Here is a 19,548-nt window from a genome sequence, read left to right as displayed (position 1 = left end):
TGTACTGTGGTACCTCGGGTTAAGAACGGCCCTGTTTACAAACTATTCGGTATAAGAACTCTTCAAAACCGGAAGTAGTGTTTCGGTTAGTGAACTTTACCTCGGTCTACGAATGGAAGCCGAACAGTGGAAGGGCACTGGCGGCGGGAGGCCTCGTTAAGGAAAGCACGCCTCAGTTTAAGAACGGTTTTGGTTTAAGAACGGACTTCCGGAACTGATTAAGTTCGTAAAGCGAGGTACCACTGTGCTAGACAAACATGTGGAATTGTAGTTGTTTGCATATACAGTGGTACCTCGGGTTACAGACACTTCAGGTTACAGACACTTCAGGTTACAGACTCCGCTAACCCAGAAATAGTACCTCGGGTTAAGAACTTTGCTTCAGGATGAGAACAGAAATCGTGCTCTGGCGGCAGCAGGAGGCCCCATTTGCTAAAGTGGTGCTTCAGGTCAAGAACAGTTTCAGGTTAAGAATGGACCTCCGGAACGAATTAAGTGCTTAACCCGAGGTAACCACTGTATAGTGATATAATATACCTTTTACTTTTTATTCCATTCTTAATTTATATATTTCATTCGCTTTTTATTTCCATTTTACTTTGTTCAGTTGAAATATTCTGTAACAACAACAACAACAACAACAAATATACCAAAAAGGGGATGGCAATGGGAAGTCAAGGACTCGCTCCCATTAACCTCCATCTTCGGGGCTCTGCCTCGTGGCACTGCCAGTCGGGCTGCCCCTAGATTTGGGACCTGGGATGCTCCTGACCTGGCAACGCTAGCAACCAGGTAAACAGAGAGGGGCACTGAATCCCCCAAACTCCCCCCCCCTCCAATTGCTCTGGAAGGAGTTTGTGGAGCTGGGCTTCAGCTTGGGGACAGAACACCTCCTTTGCCTCCAAAAGGTCGCAGGTTCGATCCCCGGGATCTCCAGATAGGGCTGGAAAAAGGCTCTGGACATAGTCCTGAACCCTTGTCTAATTTCCATCGGTGAAACCCCCCCTTTCTCTCTGGCTATCTTCCCATCTGCTTTGCTCCATCCACCTGCCTTCCAGTCCTGCCATCGCCCTCATCCCTCCCTGCTGAGATGCACCTGCCACGATGGGAGGTCGCCACCCACGATGGAGAGATGGGTGGTCCATTTCCAGGTGCAGCTTGGCTTTCACCTTTGTACGCGGGGAGGATGGAGGAGAAGGCCTGTGTGTGGACGTATATATATAAATGATCGCCTGTGCTGCAGGAGGTTACCTGTGTGAGTCGAGGCAGCGAGAGTGGGTGGGAAGACTTGGACTGAGCCCTGTCGCTTGGAGGCACCTGGGCGTAGCTCAGCCAAAAGGGAGACGAGCCGGTTCCTGGAGCAGATGTTTGCCTCGCCTGCGCACCACACTTATAAGCCAGGCTCCCGGGTTCTTCCCGAAGCTTTTTCTGGCTTCTCTTCACCCCGATCTCCGCAGGGTCCAAACGTGGGCAAGATGGAACAAGTGGGGATCTTCTCCTCCAAGCCGGCCGAACCAGTTATCTACAAAGTCAAAGTGACGACCGGGCAAGGTCTCCTAACTGGGACCTTTGACTCCATTTCCATCACCTTGGTGGGGACCAACGGAGAGAGCGCCAAGCAACTTCTGAACCAGGTCGGAACCAGTTGTGCCAAGGGATCGGTAAGCTCTGGGGTTTGGCGGTTCGGGGAGAGGGTGGTCCGCCAACTGCCCATAACAAATAGCATCTCCTTTTGCAAATGTCTTTTGGATGACCTTAAGGGAACTTTCATCTCTAAGCAGCTATGATTAAACAAACGACAATAAAACAAATTGCTTCTAAGTTTTTAATTCGCACGCGATTGACGATAAGCCACAAATGACAGCTCCGGGACCCAAACGAATTTGCAGGAGAGCTCAAATTAATACCCGGGTATCCTTTTGAGTCTGACGTTTCGCAACGTTTAGCTTTCGAATCCTGATCGGAAAACTCTCCTGATCGAAAGAACTCTCTCGTTTCGCTCTACACATAGCAGCCGGAAAGGTCTGTGCTGAACGCCGGGTTTTTGGGGTGAAAAACGGGGGGACGATCTCTGGGTAGCTGCTTAATTTTGCGTTTCATATGCAAGGAGTCTGCCCAAAAATGTTGAAGGCCTTTAAATCTAAATTGATCCAGCCTCGCTTGTGGTTACTGAGACTCGGAGCGGTGGCCATCAGACATGGGGACCTAGGAGGCTGAATTATACTGAGCCAGACCCGTGGTCCATCTAGCCCAGTATTGTTTACACTGGCTGGCAACAGCTCTCTAAGATTTCAGATGGGACCTCTCCCAGCCTTACCTGGAGAGGCTGAGGATTAAATCAGGGACTTTCTGCATGCTTTCTCCTCCTCTGATATTTTCACACGAATCAGTAGGAACCTTTTACACCCTCTTGTGCTAGTGTGAATGTTGTTAAGCAGAAGAGAAAGAGAGAGAGATTTGTAAATGGATGTATATTCTCGCCAATAAGGGACGTGGGGGGCGTTTCCATGCGCTGCTCTGGTTTGCCAGAGGCGGCTTAGTTATGCCGGCCACATGACCCGGAAGCTGTACGCCGGCTCCCTCGGCCAATAAAGCGAGATGAGCGCTGCAACCCCAGATTCGGCCACGACTGGACCTAATGGTCAGGGGTCCCTTTACCTTTAACTATTCTCTCCAATATAGATAAATAAAACCTATCAAAGTCAATGGGCCTAAGTTAACCGCAAGGACCATGAATTCCAACAGGGTCTACCCTGCGTGGAACTGATACAGTCCAGGAACTGATACAGTCCAGGAACTGCAAACTTGCCATACCACTTATTTATTTATATTATTGGTTGCGTTTAAAATTGTAGAGTTGGAAGGGACCGTGAGGGTCATCTAGTCCAATGCAGGAATCTTTTGCCCCACGTGGGACTCGAACCCACAACCCTGAGCTTAAGAACCTCATGCTCTGCTGACTGAGCTATCCGGTGGGCTGTATCCCACCTTTATCTCTGAGGAGCTCAGTTGCGGCCTCAGTTGTGAAATGCAACTAACCATGGGCAATATCATCTGCTCAACTGGATTGGAAGCGCAGACGGCACAGGACAAGGGTCTGCTAGCAAGGTTGAGATACATTGACAAAGGGTAAGTCTAGGACTTGCTGATCGAAAGGCTGGTGGTTCGAATCCCTGCAACGGGGTGAGTTCCCGTTGTTGGGTCCCAGCTCCTGCCCACCTAGCAGTTCGAAAGCACCTCGAAGTGCGAGTAGATAAATAGGGACCGCTCTCCAGCGGGAAGGTAAACGCCGTTTCCGTGTGTGGCGCTGGTGCTGGCTCGCCAGCTGCGGCTTAGTCACACTGTCCACGTGACCCGGAAGCTGTCTTTGGACAAGCGCTGGCTCCCGGCCTCTTGAGCGAGATGAGCGCGCAACCCCAGAGTCGGTCACGACTGGACCTGTTGGTCAGGGGTACCTTTACGTTTACCTTTAAGTCTAACTCTGCCACCCGAGGCAGTTTGCCTCTGAATATCCCTCACTGGGAATCGCAAGCCAGAAGAGCACACTGCTCTTGAACCTCAGGTCCTGTCTGGGGGCTTCGCAGAAGAGGCACGATCTGGTTGGCCACTGTGAGAACAGGATGTGGGACCTGAATTGGTCCAAAGTTGCAGAAATGAACTCAGTAACTCATTGAAGTCTAGAAACTTGGTTAGTCTGCATATTGGCAGGCGCATCACTCGATTACTTCTCGCTCCCTAGCGATTTGATGACTGTAAGAAGTGACTCAAAGGCACATGGCAAGTTGCCTTAGATCACGCCAAGCTACTGACTCCTCAGACTGGTGGCGGCTGTCTGGATCGTGGCCCGAGAGAGAGACCTTCCCCAGGACCTGTTGCTTGATGCTAGAGATACTGGTGGGGGGCAGGGGGACTTCCAGATGCGAATCACATGCTCTCTGCGATTGAGCGTTGTGTCCTACCCTTCCATAGCTCAGTCAGTAGAGGAAGCCTTGATTAACTGTTGTTGTTGTTTAGTCATTTAGTCATGTCCGACTTCGTGACCCCTGGACCAGAGCAGGCCAGGCACTCCTGTCTTCCACTGCCTCCCGCAGTTTGGTCAAACTCATGTTGGTAGCTTCAAGAACACTGTCCCACCATCTTGTCCTCTGTCGTCCCCTTCTCCTTGTGCCCTCCATCTTTCCCAACATCAGGGTCTTTTCCAGAGAGTCTTCTCTTCTCATGAGGTGGCCAAAGTCTTGGAGCCTCAGCTTCAGGATCTGTCCTTCCAGTGAGCACTCAGGGCTGATTTCATTCAGAATGGAGAGGTTTGATCTTCTTGCAGTCCATGGGACTCTCAAGTGTCTCCTCCAGCACCAAAATTCAAAAGCATCCATTCTTGGGCGATCAGCCTTCTTTATGGTCCAGCTCTCACTTCCATACATCACTACGGGGAAAACCATAGCTTTTACTATACGGACCTTTGTTGGCATAGTTAAAGCTATGGTTTTCCCAGTAGTGATGTATAGAAGGGAGAGCTGGACCATAAACTACAGGACCCAGAATCCTTTGAGAGAAAAAATGGGCTTTGGATGGGCTTTAAAGGCCTAGTGCGCGTGCAACCCAACACTCCTGTGTTTATTGACTTCCGATTTTAAGCTATTCCACAGGCATTTGGCTATGTCTAGTTTAAAATTATATTATTAAAAATCACCTCTTCACTCCTGGCAATGGGTAGGTAACATGAGAAACGGGGATTATTGCTTTGTTCTGTTTCAGCTGTTTATTTTGTGCTTTTTGTCTTCTGAACTGCTCTGAGATCTTTGAATGAAGGGCAGAATATAAATTTTAACAACAACAACAACAGAGTCATGCTGGATCAGGCCATGTAGTCTAGCATCCTGGTAGACATCGATTACCGTCTCTTCCATGAGTTTGTCTAATCTTCATATAACCCTTCCATAATGATGGCCATCGGAAATAATTGTAGGGTAATAATAGGTTGTATCAAATGTTAGTCCTACCGAGAGTATGCAGATGGAAATCAATGGACATGACTAACCGGGGCCAATTAATTTCATCGGATCTACTCTGAGCAGGAGGGATGCGGGTGGCGCTGTGGGTTAAACCACAGAGCCTAGGACTTGCTGATCATAAGGTCGGCAGTTCGAATCCCCGCGACGGAGTGAGCTCCCGTTGCTCGGTCCCTGCTCCTGCCAACCTAGCACTTCGAAAGCACGTCAAAGTGCGAGCAGATAAATAGATACCCCTCCAGCGGGAAGGTAAACGGCGTTTCCGTGCGCTGCTCTGTCCTGCTGGCCACATGCTCTGTCCTGGCTTAGTCCTGCTGGCCACATGATCCGGAAGCTGTATGCCGGCTCCCTCGGCCAGTAAAGCGAGATGAGCACTGCAACCCCAAAGTCGGCCACGACTGGACCTAATGGTCAGGGGTCCCTTTACCTTTACCTTTACTCCGAGTAGGACTTAGTTGGATACAGCCCAATCTCAGAGTATTTACTGATGATGGCTCTTCAGAAATGCTTCTGATAGTTGGATATGTTTTTTGGAAGTCTAACCTGATTGGCCTTTGTTTCCAATGGGATAGGTGAAGGAAAAAGGGGAGGTGTTGGAGATCTCTGGAAACAGAAATGAAGTTCACATTTGAAACTCACAGAATCTTTTTATATATATAATATTTTTTATTAATTTTAACATATAAATTATAATATATACCACAAAACTTCACCACTTATACAATCTTTTTTGGACTTCCATCAGCACCTCTGATGATCCACCGTTTTAACCACTTCTTATGCAATTCTTAAATTCATATTGCCTTTAATTATTTTAACTAACCATCCTCCCCTTTATCCATTTTGGCAATAGTTCCAATAATTCACCTCACAAAACTTCTTGCAAACCTACAAACATAGTCTGATCATCACAATTACTTTTCAAATATTCTGTAAATTTACACCAGTCTTCTGTGAATTTCTGGTCCCGCAGATTTTGAATCCTTCCTGTTAGTTTATCTAGTTCTGCATAGTCCATTAATTTCATCCTCCATTCTTCTATCGTCGGTAATTCTTCTTGCTTCCATTTTTGTGCCAATAATATTCTTGCTGCCGTCGCTGCATATAAAAACAGCTTACATTCTTTTCTATTTATATCACTTCCTACAATGCCCAGTAAAAATGCTTCTGGTTTCTTTATAAATGTATATTTCAACATTTTTTTCATCTCATTATATATCATTTCCCAGAAGCTTTTCACTTTTTTACATTCCCACCACATGTGATAAAATGTTCCTTCTTTTTCTTTACATTTCCAACATTTATTACTAACTTTATACATTTTAGCTAATTTAGCGGGTGTAAATACCATCTATACATCATTTTCATCACATTTTCTTTTAAGGCAGAAACTCACAGAACCTTAGCATTGTAGACTTGGACAACTGCAATGCGGGAATTGCAGCTACAGAATCGCCGTGATTCTCACGTTTGCATTCTGGACAACTCAAAACCGAAATGCTTTTGAAGGGGGGATCCTGTCAACTGCCTTTGTACATTCCTGTCCATTCCCTTCACGAGAAGAGCAGGGGAAATGGCTGCATTCTTCCAGGGCCTGCTGAAGGCATTGCAAGGGTTTCCTGTCTGTCTCAATGCAGGCGCTAATTGACTCAGCATTGCTGGTTGTGTTATCTGCCAATTACTGTTTTTGGGAAACGCTGAGTTTAATTTGGCACGCATTCTAAGCCCTTAATTGAATTGTCACGGCCTGTCCTCCTTGCAGCCGGTCTTTGACACCCGCTTCCATTCTCCTTTTTCCCCTTCCTTACGCCCACGTGCACGAAGATTCACATATCTGATTACTCTCAGCTTTCAGCTGATGCAACAAGGCACTTCTTGTTGCTGCTGTTGCAAAGTTCAGCCACGGAAACCTCAAAGAGGCACCCAGGGAATACACGAAGCACACCGCTTGTTTTGAACTGTCTATGCATGTGTGCATGATGGGGAAGAGAGATGCAAATAATTTGAAGTTTTTTCATTGTGATTGTCATGGAGCAAGCAGAGAGAGAGAGTTTTTCTGCCTTTCTCGTAATATCAACGAAGCTGAATGTTAAAAGATTCAGGTCTGATAAACGCTTCTTTCAGTGCATGTTTTAACTATGGAATTTGGACGGCTTGAAAAGAGAATTAGATAAAGCCACAAAGGGCAAGTCCAGTGCCGGATTTATGTATAAGCTAAACAAGCTACAGCTTAGGGGCCCACTCTCTTGGGGCCCCCCCCAAAAAAATAAAGGAAAAAATATATAACTGGATGCACATTTCCAGAATATAAGATACAAAGCAAATAAAATAAAACCTGCATACAGCAACAGTGTTTTGTGTTGTGTAGGCTTCTCAGATGTACGTCATGGGCCCCACCTGCTAGCCTGCTCCCTAAAATATCACTGGTTTGCTCCTTTCTATATATAGGGTGCCTCCATTCTGCATGTGCAAATGGCTTTAGATACCTATGAGGTCCATAAATGACCATATAGGTAAAGGTAAAGGGACCCCTGACCGTTAGGTCCAGTCGTGACCGACTCTGGGGTTGCAGCACTCATCTTGCTTTATTGGCCAAGGGAGCCGGCGTACAGCTTCCGGGTCATGTGGCCAGCATGACCAAGCCGCTTCTGGCAAACCAGGGCAGCGCACGGAAACGCCGTTTACCTTCCCGCTGGAGTGGTACCTATTTATCTACTAGCACTTTGACGTGCTTTCGAACTGCTAGGTTGGCAGGAGCAGGGACCGAGCAACGGGAGCTCACCCCGTCGCGGGGATTCGAACCACCGACCTTCTGATCGGCAAGTCCTAGGCTCTGTGGTTTAACCCACAGCAACACCCGCGTCCCAAATGACCATATAGCATATATTCAACACAAAAAAACAGGGAAAAATTGTTGTTGACAAAGGACAGCTGGACATATAAAGGGCCCCATTACCTTCAGTAGCTTAGGGCCTCGTCAAACCTAAATCCAGCCCTGGGTAAGTCTATGAATGGCTCTTAGTCATGATGCCTGCTCTTGCATTCGAATCCTGCTAGCTGGTTTCCCATAATGGGCATCTGGTTGGCCACTGGGAGAACAAGACGCTGGACTAGGTGGGTGCCATTGCCCTGATCCAGCAGCAGGCTCATCTTATAGAATCGCAGGCCTGTAGAGTTGGAGAGGTCCCCATGTGTCATCTAGGCTGACCCCACCCACAAAGCAGGAATCGCAACAAAAAACCCACCTGATTTTATGCTTTGTCTTGCTGTAGCATTACAGATCTGGAGATAGGTGCCTCAGCGTCAACAACAACGCGAGAGAGTCTGGTTTATTTATGGGCGCATGGACTTTTAAATTTGAAAACTTTATTACGTTTTACGGATTATGGGGGGAGGCGGAAATAGCATTTCTTCTGCTTCTGCTACGGCGGAAATCACGAGCTTTCTGGTACAGACCGGAGCTAATTTGACAGCCCTTGGACTGGTGATCTGAGGCCACCAATTTTCTCTGCTTTGCTAGTGAGTCAGCGTTGCTTCCCTGCCTGTCACATTGATGGGAACTGGCTTGGCAAGGGTGCAATCAGGGCACACATCTTAATGCGTTACGGACTAAATCACATGAATACCTGGAGATCTTTGATCTCTTCCCCTGCCATGCAAAGAGCTTGATGTACACGAGATAGCCAAGGCGTGTTGAGCAAACTCAGGTCTCGTGGCCGAGCAGTAAATCTGTGTGTGTGGCCGCTGGGGGCGGAATGAATGAACTTCGGTGGTACCACGGAATGCTCACCAACATTCCAGCTGCCATCGCAGAATGTTAATGGAGCACGATTGCCACGAAGGAAGTGGATATAATTTCGAGAAGTATGTCACAGAAGCGTGGGAAGGGCTGTGTGCTGTAAACAGGTCAGGGAAGTTTGGGTGCTGGGGGACTGCGAACCAGGAAGATATTTCAGCAGGATTCTGTAGTGGAATATTCATTCCACATCTACATTCGCTTGCATGTCTCTTCGGCAGGGGTAGGCAAACTAAGGCCCAGGGGCCGGATGTGGCCCAGTTGCCTTCTAAATCCGGCCTGCGGACGGTCCGGGAATCAGCACGTTTTTGCATGAATAGAATGTGTCCTTTTATTTAAAATGCATCTCTGGGTTATTTGTGGGGCCTGCCTGGTGTTTCGACATGAGTAGAATGTGTGCTTTTATTTAAAATGCATCTGGGTTATTTGTGGGGCATAGAAATGCGTTCATTCCCCCCCCCCCAAAAAAAAATATAGTCCGGCCCCCCACAATGTCTGAGGGACAGTGGAGCAGCCCCCTGCTGAAAAAGTTTCCTGACCCCTGCTCTTGGGTATTTCCAAATTTTATTGGGCAAAATATTCCTGCATTGCAGAGGGTTGGACTAGATGACCCTCAGGGTCCCTTCCAATTCTAGGATTCTGTGATCTCCTGGCAAGGCTGGGAGAGCTTCCTGTTTGAGGTCTTGGAAAACTGCTGCCAGTCCGTGTAGACAGTACTGAGTTAAATGGAATTCTACGATTCCACTTACTGGAGTTTTTCTATATATTGAGCCTTGGCCAAGGAGGCTCCAGGCCTTATGCGTGGATTTCCTTCCCACCCTCCCCTCCATTTTGCCACCACAACAACCCTGTGAGGTAGGTAGCTCTGCCTGAAATAAATTTAAGGCTCGAGACCACACACACACAATTTCACAGCAGGAAAGTGGGTGGAAAATGGATCTTTCCAGTCTACGGGTTGGTGGCCCAAGATAATTTTCTGCCTGAGGCGCACCAGCAAATGGGGACTTGCGCTACCAAAATCTCCACCCCTGCGGCACACACAAACACACCAAGCCAAGCTGCATTAGAGGCTATCCCAGGCCATAGCTGTCAACTGTCCCTTATTTGGCGGGAAAGTCCCTTATCCCAGCGCTGTGTCCCGCTGCCGTCCCTTTTTGATGATGTCCCTTAAATTTCCCGGGTTTCAAAGGAAGCAGCTCCTCTCCCTCCCTCCCTCCCCGCCGGCCAGGGAGGAGGGAGGCTCCAACTGTGTTGCTTGGCTGCGTTGCTCACCCAATAAGGAGTCTGAGAACGACTGGGGGGTGGAGCTTGCATGCCTTGTGCCAATCAAATCGGCCGCGTTGCCTGGGGACTCGCCTTTGCTCAGCGCTTCCCAGCGGAGAGGGGACGGTGGTTTCCCTTCCTGCATCCCCGTTGCCAGGTTGCTGCGCTGTGGGAACCACCGCTTGAGGCTTCGTTTGGCTGCTGGCTGGGCTTTCTGCCTTTGGCTCGGAGGGGCTCAGAAGTTGAACATACCTGTGCTTGGAAAATCCCTTATTTTGGCTGCTGATCCCTTATTTTCGAGGCTGCTGGTCCCTTATTTTCAAATCTGTAAGTTGACAGCTATGTCCCAGGCCAACCAACTTATAATGACAGCTGAGGCCAAAAATCCCAAGAAGCACCTCTCCGGCTACAAAACTACAACAACACAACTTGAATATCTAAAGAATTTGATGCCCACTATCGCCTGCCTGATTCAGCTGCCTCAATCTACCTAATGGCAGGAGTGGCTGTCCCCAGTCTTAATTCAGTAATGTACCTGCTACTCTTAACTGGTTCACAATAATTGCTTTAAGGCGGGTGCGGAGAACTGAGGTGAACTTGGATTAGGCCGTGTAACCGTTTGTTCACTGGTTGGCACCCGTCTGCCTCGGGAGACAATGGAAGATCATATTGTATATATATAAAATTATATATATAAAATTATATATATATAATTATTTGGTTTTATAGATATCAAATGAAAACAATAGTATACTCAAATTTTTGAGATTCCCCTGAGTCTCCCGGCTTTCCTCCATCCCCTCCATGGACCCTACTGTCATCGTTTTCAACGGCGTATTATTTCATCCTCTATATTTTAAATCTGTCTGTATTGTCCAAAGTTTTCGTTACATTATAAAACTTAAAGGTTAAGGACCCCTGGACGGTTAAGTCCCGTCAACGGCGACTATGGGGTTGCGGCGCTCATCTCGTTTTCAGGCCGAGGGAGCCAGTGTTTGTCCGCAGACAGCTTTCCGGGTCATGTGGCCAACAGGACTAAACTGCTTTTAGCGCAACAGGACACAGTGACGGAAACAAGAGCGCACGGGAATGCTGTTTACCATCCCGCCACAGCAGTACCTAGTTATCTATTTTCACTGGTGTGCTCTTGAACTGCTAGGTTGGCAGGAGCTGGGTCCGAGCAACAGGAGCTCACCCCATCGCAGGGATTCGAACCACCAACCTTCCGATCAGCAAGCCCAAGAGGCTCAGTGGTTTAGACCACAGCGCCACCCTCATCCCTGCAAGTGTTATTCAAAACCTGCAATTGTTTTCATTTTTTTGCTGTGGTCTCTCAAATACATTGTACATCTTTTCCATTCTTTTTTGAAACTTTTGTCCTCTTGGTTTCTGAGCTTTCCAGTCTTTTTTTGCGATCTTGGCGTATTCCAGCAACTTGATTTGCCCTTCATCTCTTATATAGGGACTTCATCTTCTTTCTATCTTTGGGCTAAAAGCATCCATGCAGTCGGCGTTGCATGCATGAAAAGTCTTTTCTGCTCTTTGGGATCTTTGTACCTAGAATCCCTTTAAAAAAAGCTTCAGGTTTAATTATAAAAGCTATTTTAAATATTTTTTCCCCATTTCATTATACATCGTTTCCCAGAAGGCTTTTATTACACGTCCACCACATATGATGAAAGTTGCCTTCTTGTTCTTTACATTTCCAACAAATATTTGTACTTGTCCTGTGCATTTTTGCTGATTTAGTAGAAGTCAGATACCATCTATACATCATTTTCATATAGTTTTCTTTCAAGATACAACACGCCGAAAAATTTAAATGCGTTTTCCATAACTTTTCCCAAGCGGTTAATTGAATATTATGTCCCAAATCTCTCGCGCAATGTATCATTACTGATTTAACCTGTTCATCCTTTATGTGCCATTCTAAAATTAATGTATACATTTTCAACAGGAATTTTACATTATTTTCTAACATCTTTTTCTAATCTTGAGGCTTCACAACTGAATCCTTTCTTTTTATCTGTCTTAAAAGTCTCATTTAATTGGTGATACTGTAACCAATCAGTTAATAAATGCCTTATCTCTCCAAAATCTTTCAGTTTCACCTGATGTTTTACTTCAGTTAACAGCTCTATATAAGTCACCCATTCATTTCTCATATTTACTTTTTTCGGAGATATTGCTTCAATTGGGGAAAGCCACCATGGTGTTTTCTGTTCTAGTAAAGGAAGTTGATTTCCTTACTAGATTATTCTGAAAACCTTTATGTGCTTTTGCTTTTTCATACTATAGGTATGCATGCCATCCAAATCTATTATCATGTCCTTCCAAATCTAAAACATCTACATTTTCCAATAATATCCATTCCTGGAGCCAGCGGAGACAAGACGCCTCATAAAATAGTTTTAAATCTGGCAAGGCGAAGCACCCTCTTTCCTTAACACCTGTTAACAATTTATATTTTATTCTTGGTTTCTTCCCCTGCCAGATAAATCTTGTAATATCTTTTTGCCATTCTTGGAAGCGTCCAGAGCTGCTGACCACAGGTATTGATTGGAATAAAAACAACATTCTCAGCAATACTTTCATTTTTATAACTGATATTCTTCCCCATAATGATAGGTTCATCCTTCCCCAAATCTCTAAGTTTCTCTTTATCTCTATGTAGTTATCTTTAAAAATATTAATATTCTTAGCTATCAACCAAACACCTAAAAATTTGAATTTTTTCTCTATACATAAGCCCATAGTTTGTTGTAAGTCCTTTTTATATTGTTCTGTCACATTTTTCACCAAAACTTTAGTTTTGTTTTTATATAGCTTATAAGCTGCTACCTGGCCAAATCCCTGGACCTTCTCCAAAACTTTTGGTACACTACTCTTGAGATGTTCCACCGTAATCACAAGGTCAAGGTAAATTTAACGCACATGACTCCCCCGCAAAGAATTATGGGAACCGTAATTTGTTAATTGCTGGGAACTGTACCTCTGCGTGCGAAATTTTGTGGGGTGGGCTGTGTGGGATGTGCTTTACGTGACTGATTATTTATTATCATTATTTATTCAATTTATACACTGCCCTATACCCGCAGATCTCATGGCAGTTCACAAACAAGACCACAACATATAAAATCAAACCAAAAACAATAACCAATTTATTTTAAAAACCCCAAAGAGCCAAGGCTGTTGGCTTTCAATAAGATCAACCAAAGGCCTGGTTAAAAAGCAACATTTTTGCTTGGCACCTAATAAAGGCGCCAGGCGAACTTCCCTGGGGAGAGCATTCCACAGATGGGGAGCCACTGCAGAGAAGGCCCCGTTCTTATGTTGCCACCCTCCGGACCTCTCGAGGAAGAGGCACACGAAGGAGGGCCTCAGAAGATGATCTCAGGGTCCGGGTAGCTTCATATGGGAAGAGGCGGCCCTTGAGGCATTGCAGTCCTGAACCGTTTATGTGTACAATTGATCTGGATCGTAAGATAGGTAAAGGTAAAGGACCCCTGAACGGTTAATGTAATGGTTCTAAGGGGGTTGCTCGTGCGTAAGTTGCCGCCACTCCTGGCTAGGTTGCCTGGTTGAACCCTTTCTCTCTGGACAGACTTGCACTCGTGGCTGTCTCAGTCGCTGGCAGAATCCGTCAGTGGGCGTTTCTTAAACTTCTTCCAGCAAAGAAGTTCTTTGACGCCAAGTCTCCTCCTACTCTCCCTGCGCGGAAGTCTTCTGCGCAGCGGAGTGCGTGTGCTCTCCCCACTGGTCTCCGGTGAAGAGTCCTGGAGCCTTGTCTCTGATTTCCCCCTCTGCCCCCCTTCACCCCTGGTGTTACGCTGATTTCCTTCCCCAGCAGATGGGCTGCCTCTCTCCCTGCTGGGACCCTCTCCGGCATCGCTCTGGAGCCTTCCCTCCGCCTCTGGCTCTGATGGCAGTTCCCTGACAGTTAAGTCCAGTCAAAGGCGACTATGGCGTTGCGGTGCTCATCTCGCTTTCAGGCCGAGGGAGCCGGCGTTTGTCTGCAGACAGCTTTCCGGGTCATGTGGCCAGCAGGACTAAACCGCTTCTGGCGCAACGGGACACCGTGACAGAAACCAGAGCACACAGAAACGCTGTTTACCTTCCCACCGCAGTGGTACCTATTTATCTACTTGCACTGGCGTGCTTTCGAACCGCTAGGTTGGCAGGAGCTGGGATGGAGCAACGGGAGCTCACCCCGTCGCAGGGATTCGAACCGCCGACCTTCTGATCGGCAAGCCCAAGAGGCTCAGTGGTTTAGACCACAGCACCACCCACGTCTGGATCGTAATCAACCCTAGGAAGGCCCATTTTGTCACATACACACACTCAAACCACACTGCCTCGCAACTGCCTTGCAACAGGAAGAAATTAAAGAGGTCAATTGATCCATTTTGGGAATGCAGGGCCTGTTGGATTCCAGCCTGATTGGCAGAGGAGCCCTGTTAACAAACAATAGTGGCGCCTCTCATTGTTCAGTTGCCTTCTTCGATCCACCCTGTCACTTGCTTCCGTGATGGGCAGCCATGAGCCAGCGCACTGGAGTTTCTCTCTCTCTCTCTCGCATGTGCTTCGACCCACGTGCCATTCCAGCGGCAAGTACAGTCTGGCCTGGAATCTGAAGGAACGTGACAGGAAGGCTTTATGGCTACCGTCAAGCGAAAGCGAATCCTCAGCAGCAACTCCAAGTTGATTCACGGCCGCGCGGCAAGGCCTGTCCCGAACTCGGTTTGCGAAGGATGCCGGTGCTGGGTTAACCAATGGGCAGACTCAGGGCAGGAACAAAACAGCTCCCCCCCCCCCAAAAAAAAGTGTGTTGTTGTTGTTCTGAAAGAACTGGATGTATCCACACAAAATCAAAGCAGTCAAAATCAGGGCTTTGTTAGGCTTCCTTATCTACTCCCCCACTTTTCTGCTCTCCTTTTATTCTTTAACCCCTCCTAGGACAAGTCGTGAAGTTGAGGCTCCAGTACTTTGGCCACCTCATGAGAAGAGAAGGCTCCCTGGAAAAGACCCTGGTGTTGGGAAAGATGGAGGGCCCAAGGAGAAGGGGACGATGGAGGACGAGATGGTGGGACAGTGTTCTCGAAGCTACCAGCATGAGTTTGACTAAACTGCGGGAGGCAGTGGAAGACATGAGTGCCTGGCGTGCTCTGGTCCAGGGGGTCACAAAGAGTCGGACACGACTAAATGACTAAACAACAACAATAAAGGCACACAGGGATCTGCTTTATATTGTTAACGGAGGAATCTGAGGGCTCCCTTGGACAAAAAACAAGGACACCAGCCAGGAATACTGGAGCAAAACAGCAGCCAGTAGGCTTGGTCGTTATTGAAGACTGTGGCGACAGGACTCCCACCTGCCACCAGGTGGAACAAGATGGAAGCCCCGAACAAAAGAGAACACAAACTTTTATTAGCTGCTAATCCCCAGGTTACACCCCCCCAAACTACATCACTCATACATCATGAAAGGGGAGGTCTGGTGGCAGTAATCTGAGCATCCTGGATCCTGCCCCATGGTTCCCCTTGCCCTCCACCAAACACCCATCAAGTGAAACAAAAGAGATCTTTACATTTCCCTGTTTCCCAGCAAAGTGAATCACACCCTTTTGTCTTCATCTGGGTTTGTTATTTCTGGAATGGCTACCTGTCTGGCACTCAGGTATCAGGATGCCAGGGATTATCACTCAGGCAGAGGGGCTGCTGAGGAGCTGAGCTCACGTTTATATGAATTTCTGAAGTTTTCCCAGTGAGCCAGTACAGAGATACATTTATCAGTGAATTGTTACATTTGGTATCGTGCAGCAGAGGCCCTTTGAATAGAAGAAACTGTGATGAAGTGTTTTGTGGGGACAAATCACCAAAGTCACAAAAGCGATTGTGCTGATTTTGGTAGTGGGCTGCATGTGCATGATATCTGCTGGAGGGGCAACCCCCCCAAAACCTATACATAAATTCCTGCAACAATATGCAGTCAGGTCATTGGTCCATTTAACTTAGTACTGTCTACACAGACTGGCAGCAGCTGTCCAAGACCTCAAAAAGAAAGCTCTCCCAGCCTTGCCAGGAAGATCACAGAATCGTAAGAAGGGACCTTGAGGGTCATCTAGTCCAACCCTCTGCAAAGCAGGAATCTTTTTGCCCAGTGTGGGGCTTGAACCCACAACCCTGAGATGAAGATTCTTGTGCTCTACCGACTGAGCTATTCCGCAGGCCAGAGGACTGAACTGCTGCATGCAAGGCCCTGAGAGACATCTCCTCCCCAATAGTTTTGAGATAAGCTTCGTGCCCTAAGTTTTTATTTTCTCAGGTGTTAAAAGTGTCCTGTTTCCGGAATGTTCCAGTAAATCAATGGGATGTTTGGGGTCATGTTGACCCCCAAACTGTTCCAAGGAACGTGGAAGCTGGCGGCTGACAGGATTTCCACTGCCCAACAGTGGAAAACAATACAAAACTTTAACAGTTCCGTGTGGTATAAGAACTTGTAGGCCTTTGTGAACCCTGAACATTTTTATTTAGTGTGGCAGGAACTGTAATCTGTTACACTTTAGATTTGGACATGCAAGAATTTATCCCTGTGTTGCCTAGAGAAATACGGGTGCATGATTTAGGATTCGGGTGCCATAACGCTTAGGATCCTAGAATTGTTGGAAGGGACCCCGGGGTCATCTAGTCCAACCCCTGCGACGCAGGAATCTCAACACACAACACACACACCCCAATTCAGTTTTAAGCCCTGCTTCGCTTTGCAAATGCTCTAGCAGTTTACGATTACATCATTATATGCCCTGCTTGGTATTGCCGACGCTAAGTAGATCTTTTATTACTGTTTATTTGTATTGGTTATGCAAGACTCCGTTTAAAAAAGGAATTAAAAAGTGTGTCACCCTAAGCGTTCTGCATTGTGTGGAAGCAGCGTGAGCAGCGGGGAGCCGGCTGCACATTCCTCGCTTTGGAGAAAACATATACGGAGGTTCCATTTTCATAGCTTTCCACCCAAAAGTTTCTAGCCCTCAGGGCGTCTTATGCTGTGGGCACACAAGTTATTTAGTTGCAATTCCTGCATTGCAGGAGCTTGGACCCGATGACCCTCCACCCCCATCGTTCAGCCCGGACACTGAGGTCCGGCTCCGAGGGCCTTCTGGCGGTTCCCTCCCTGCGAGAAGTGAGGTTGCAGGGAACCAGGCAGAGGGCCTTCTCGGTGGTGGCACCCGCCCTGTGGAACGCCCCCCATCAGACGTCAAGGAAATAAACAACTACCTGACTTTTAGAAGACATTTGAAGGCAGCCCTGTTTAGTTTTTAATGTTCGATGTTTTCTCGTGTTTTTAATATTCTGTTGGGATACTGTTGTTGTTGTTGTTGTTTTTATTATCCTGTTCTCACAGTGGCCAACCAATTTGCAGTTGCAATCTGCCCGTTATTTGCAATCGCAGCCTGTCCGTTAGTACTGCAACTTGGCGTTTGGTGTGAGTTTTGCAATCACATTTTGTGGCAGAATCCATCCCAAGTTTGGACCAGAACTGAAATAATTCTGCCTTCCTTCCTTCCTTCCTTCCTTCCTTCCTTCCTTCCTTCTCTTCTTCTTCTTCTTCTTCTTCTTCTTCTTCCTCCTCCTCCTCCTCCTCCTCCTCCTCCCTTCCTCCTTTCCTCCTTTCCTCCCTTCCTCCCTCAACAGGTGGAGGAGCACGAAGTCTTTTGTGACCATGACCTGGGCCCGATCCTGCTGATCCACCTGCACAAGGACCCTTACTCTTTCTTCCCCGAGAACAGCTGGTACTGCAATTCTGTCGAAGTGACATCTCCGCACGGTGAGGTCTATCGCTTCCCCTGTTACCAGTGGATAGAGGGTTACTGCACCAAGTCCTTCAGAGAAGGAGCAGGTGAGTATTCCTCAGTCCGCTGCCCCCCCCCAAACTGTCAGTATATGGAAACATCACCGCTGCAGACAGCCAGTTTGTTGACATCACATGATGCGCCTATCTGTGGGAAAGAAGAATTTCCCAGGAAGTTCACAGGCTGGATAAGTCTTTGTGAAGAGAGTAACTTGAAACCTTCCGAGTGCGCATGTACAGGAAGTTTGTCAGACTTGCTGGAAGAACTGACCTGAAAGGACGTGTTTTTCTCCAGTGCTGTAATGTCAGAAACAAACATCATGTAAATATATTTCTGACTTATTTTCTTTCCCCTGCGGAAGCAGGAGGGAGGGGTTGTGCATTTTGCCCATGCTTGGGAAAATGTCCCCTACCAAAATCTCCCTGGTCTGTCTGGATATCAGCCAGAGGAGGTTACCGGTAAGCAAGCTCCGAGGACAGTGAGAGGGGCCAGCCTCCATGGAAGGGGCTTGCAAACCAACACAAACATCCTGGCACTTGCTGGAGAGGCAAGCTCCCATCCCATAATGACATCAATGATTCGTCCTGAAACGAGATTTGAAATTCAGAATGAGACTTTGTATGTTTGCTTGCTTGCTTTATTTTTGCAGACAACCCCCCCCCCAAAAAAAAACCTCATTTAAATCAGATGTATTTATTTCGTTTTTACCTCCTGCTGAGGACCTCATAGCAGGATGCATGGCTGTGATTGACAGGGCCAGCTCAGCTGTTTGTTGCCATCCCATTAGACTCTTCCTGCATTCGTTTATGGCTTTTATTGGGTAGGTGAGGGAATGTATTAACTACATTTGATCCCTCTTCAGACCCATGTGCGTGGGTTGAGACAGAGGGAAAATGCGGCCGCAAGCCTTTTTCAAAGGACAGGGCTTTTTGCAGTCTCTTTCACAAGAGAAAGCCCTCTCAGCAGAGTCTAAATCTCATTTTAAGCAGTTTAATTAAAAGCATAGAGATAGGCTGATCTTCCCCTTTTGTTTCCCTGTTTATCAAAGAAACAGGCTACAGACTGGAAACTAAGTTTATAAAATGTATAGTTTACTCAGTCAAGCATTTGACCTTAGCAGCAACAGCAGTGAAAGACTAACACAGTTAAAATACTTGTATTTACAGCAAAAACAGCCTCAGGCATGTTTGTGATGCTTTGAGCAGAAGTCCACTATCATGGCTGGTTGGAGAGAGAGAAATACAACCGTACCTCGGAAGTCAAACAGAATCTGTTCTGGAAGTCCGTTTGAGTTCCGAAACATTTGACTTCCAAAGTACGGCTTCTGATTGGCTGCAGGAAGCTCCTGCAGCCAATTGGAAGCCGCAGAAGCTCCATCGGATGTTCGGCTTCCAAAAGAACGTTTGAAAACTGGAACACTCACTTCCAGTTTTCGATCATTCGGGAGCCGAAATGTTCGACTCCCAAGGCGTTTGGGAGCCAGGGTACGACTGTACTCCTCTGCTTCTTCCCTCCCAGGAGAGGAGGGGAAATGACATCACACAGAGCCTTCTCTGCCAATTACATTTCTATGGTCTGAGTCGGCAGCAGTACAGCTCTATGGTATTAACCCTTTCACACGCTAACTAGC

General features: G+C 47.1%; 1 protein-coding gene across 1 annotated transcript in view; it reads left to right on the top strand.

Moving 5' to 3' along the window:
* Positions 1 to 1,231: 1,231 nt before the first annotated feature.
* Positions 1,232 to 19,548, top strand: part of LOC309326731 (polyunsaturated fatty acid lipoxygenase ALOX15B-like) — a 38,146-nt gene continuing 19,829 nt past the window's right edge. Inside the window, exons 1-2 of the mRNA XM_081835686.1 lie at positions 1,232 to 1,661; positions 17,761 to 17,965. Coding sequence (XP_081691812.1) covers positions 1,365 to 1,661; positions 17,761 to 17,965 — 502 coding nt within the window. The 5' untranslated portion in view covers positions 1,232 to 1,364. The remainder of the gene's footprint in view (positions 1,662 to 17,760; positions 17,966 to 19,548) is intronic.

This window comes from Podarcis erhardii (assembly GCF_964252035.2).
Source record: "Podarcis erhardii genome assembly, chromosome: 13".
In the NCBI taxonomy this organism is placed as follows: Eukaryota; Metazoa; Chordata; class Lepidosauria; order Squamata; family Lacertidae; genus Podarcis; species Podarcis erhardii.
Note: the sequence above shows the minus strand (reverse complement) of the source record. Positions and strands in the feature narration are given on the sequence as shown.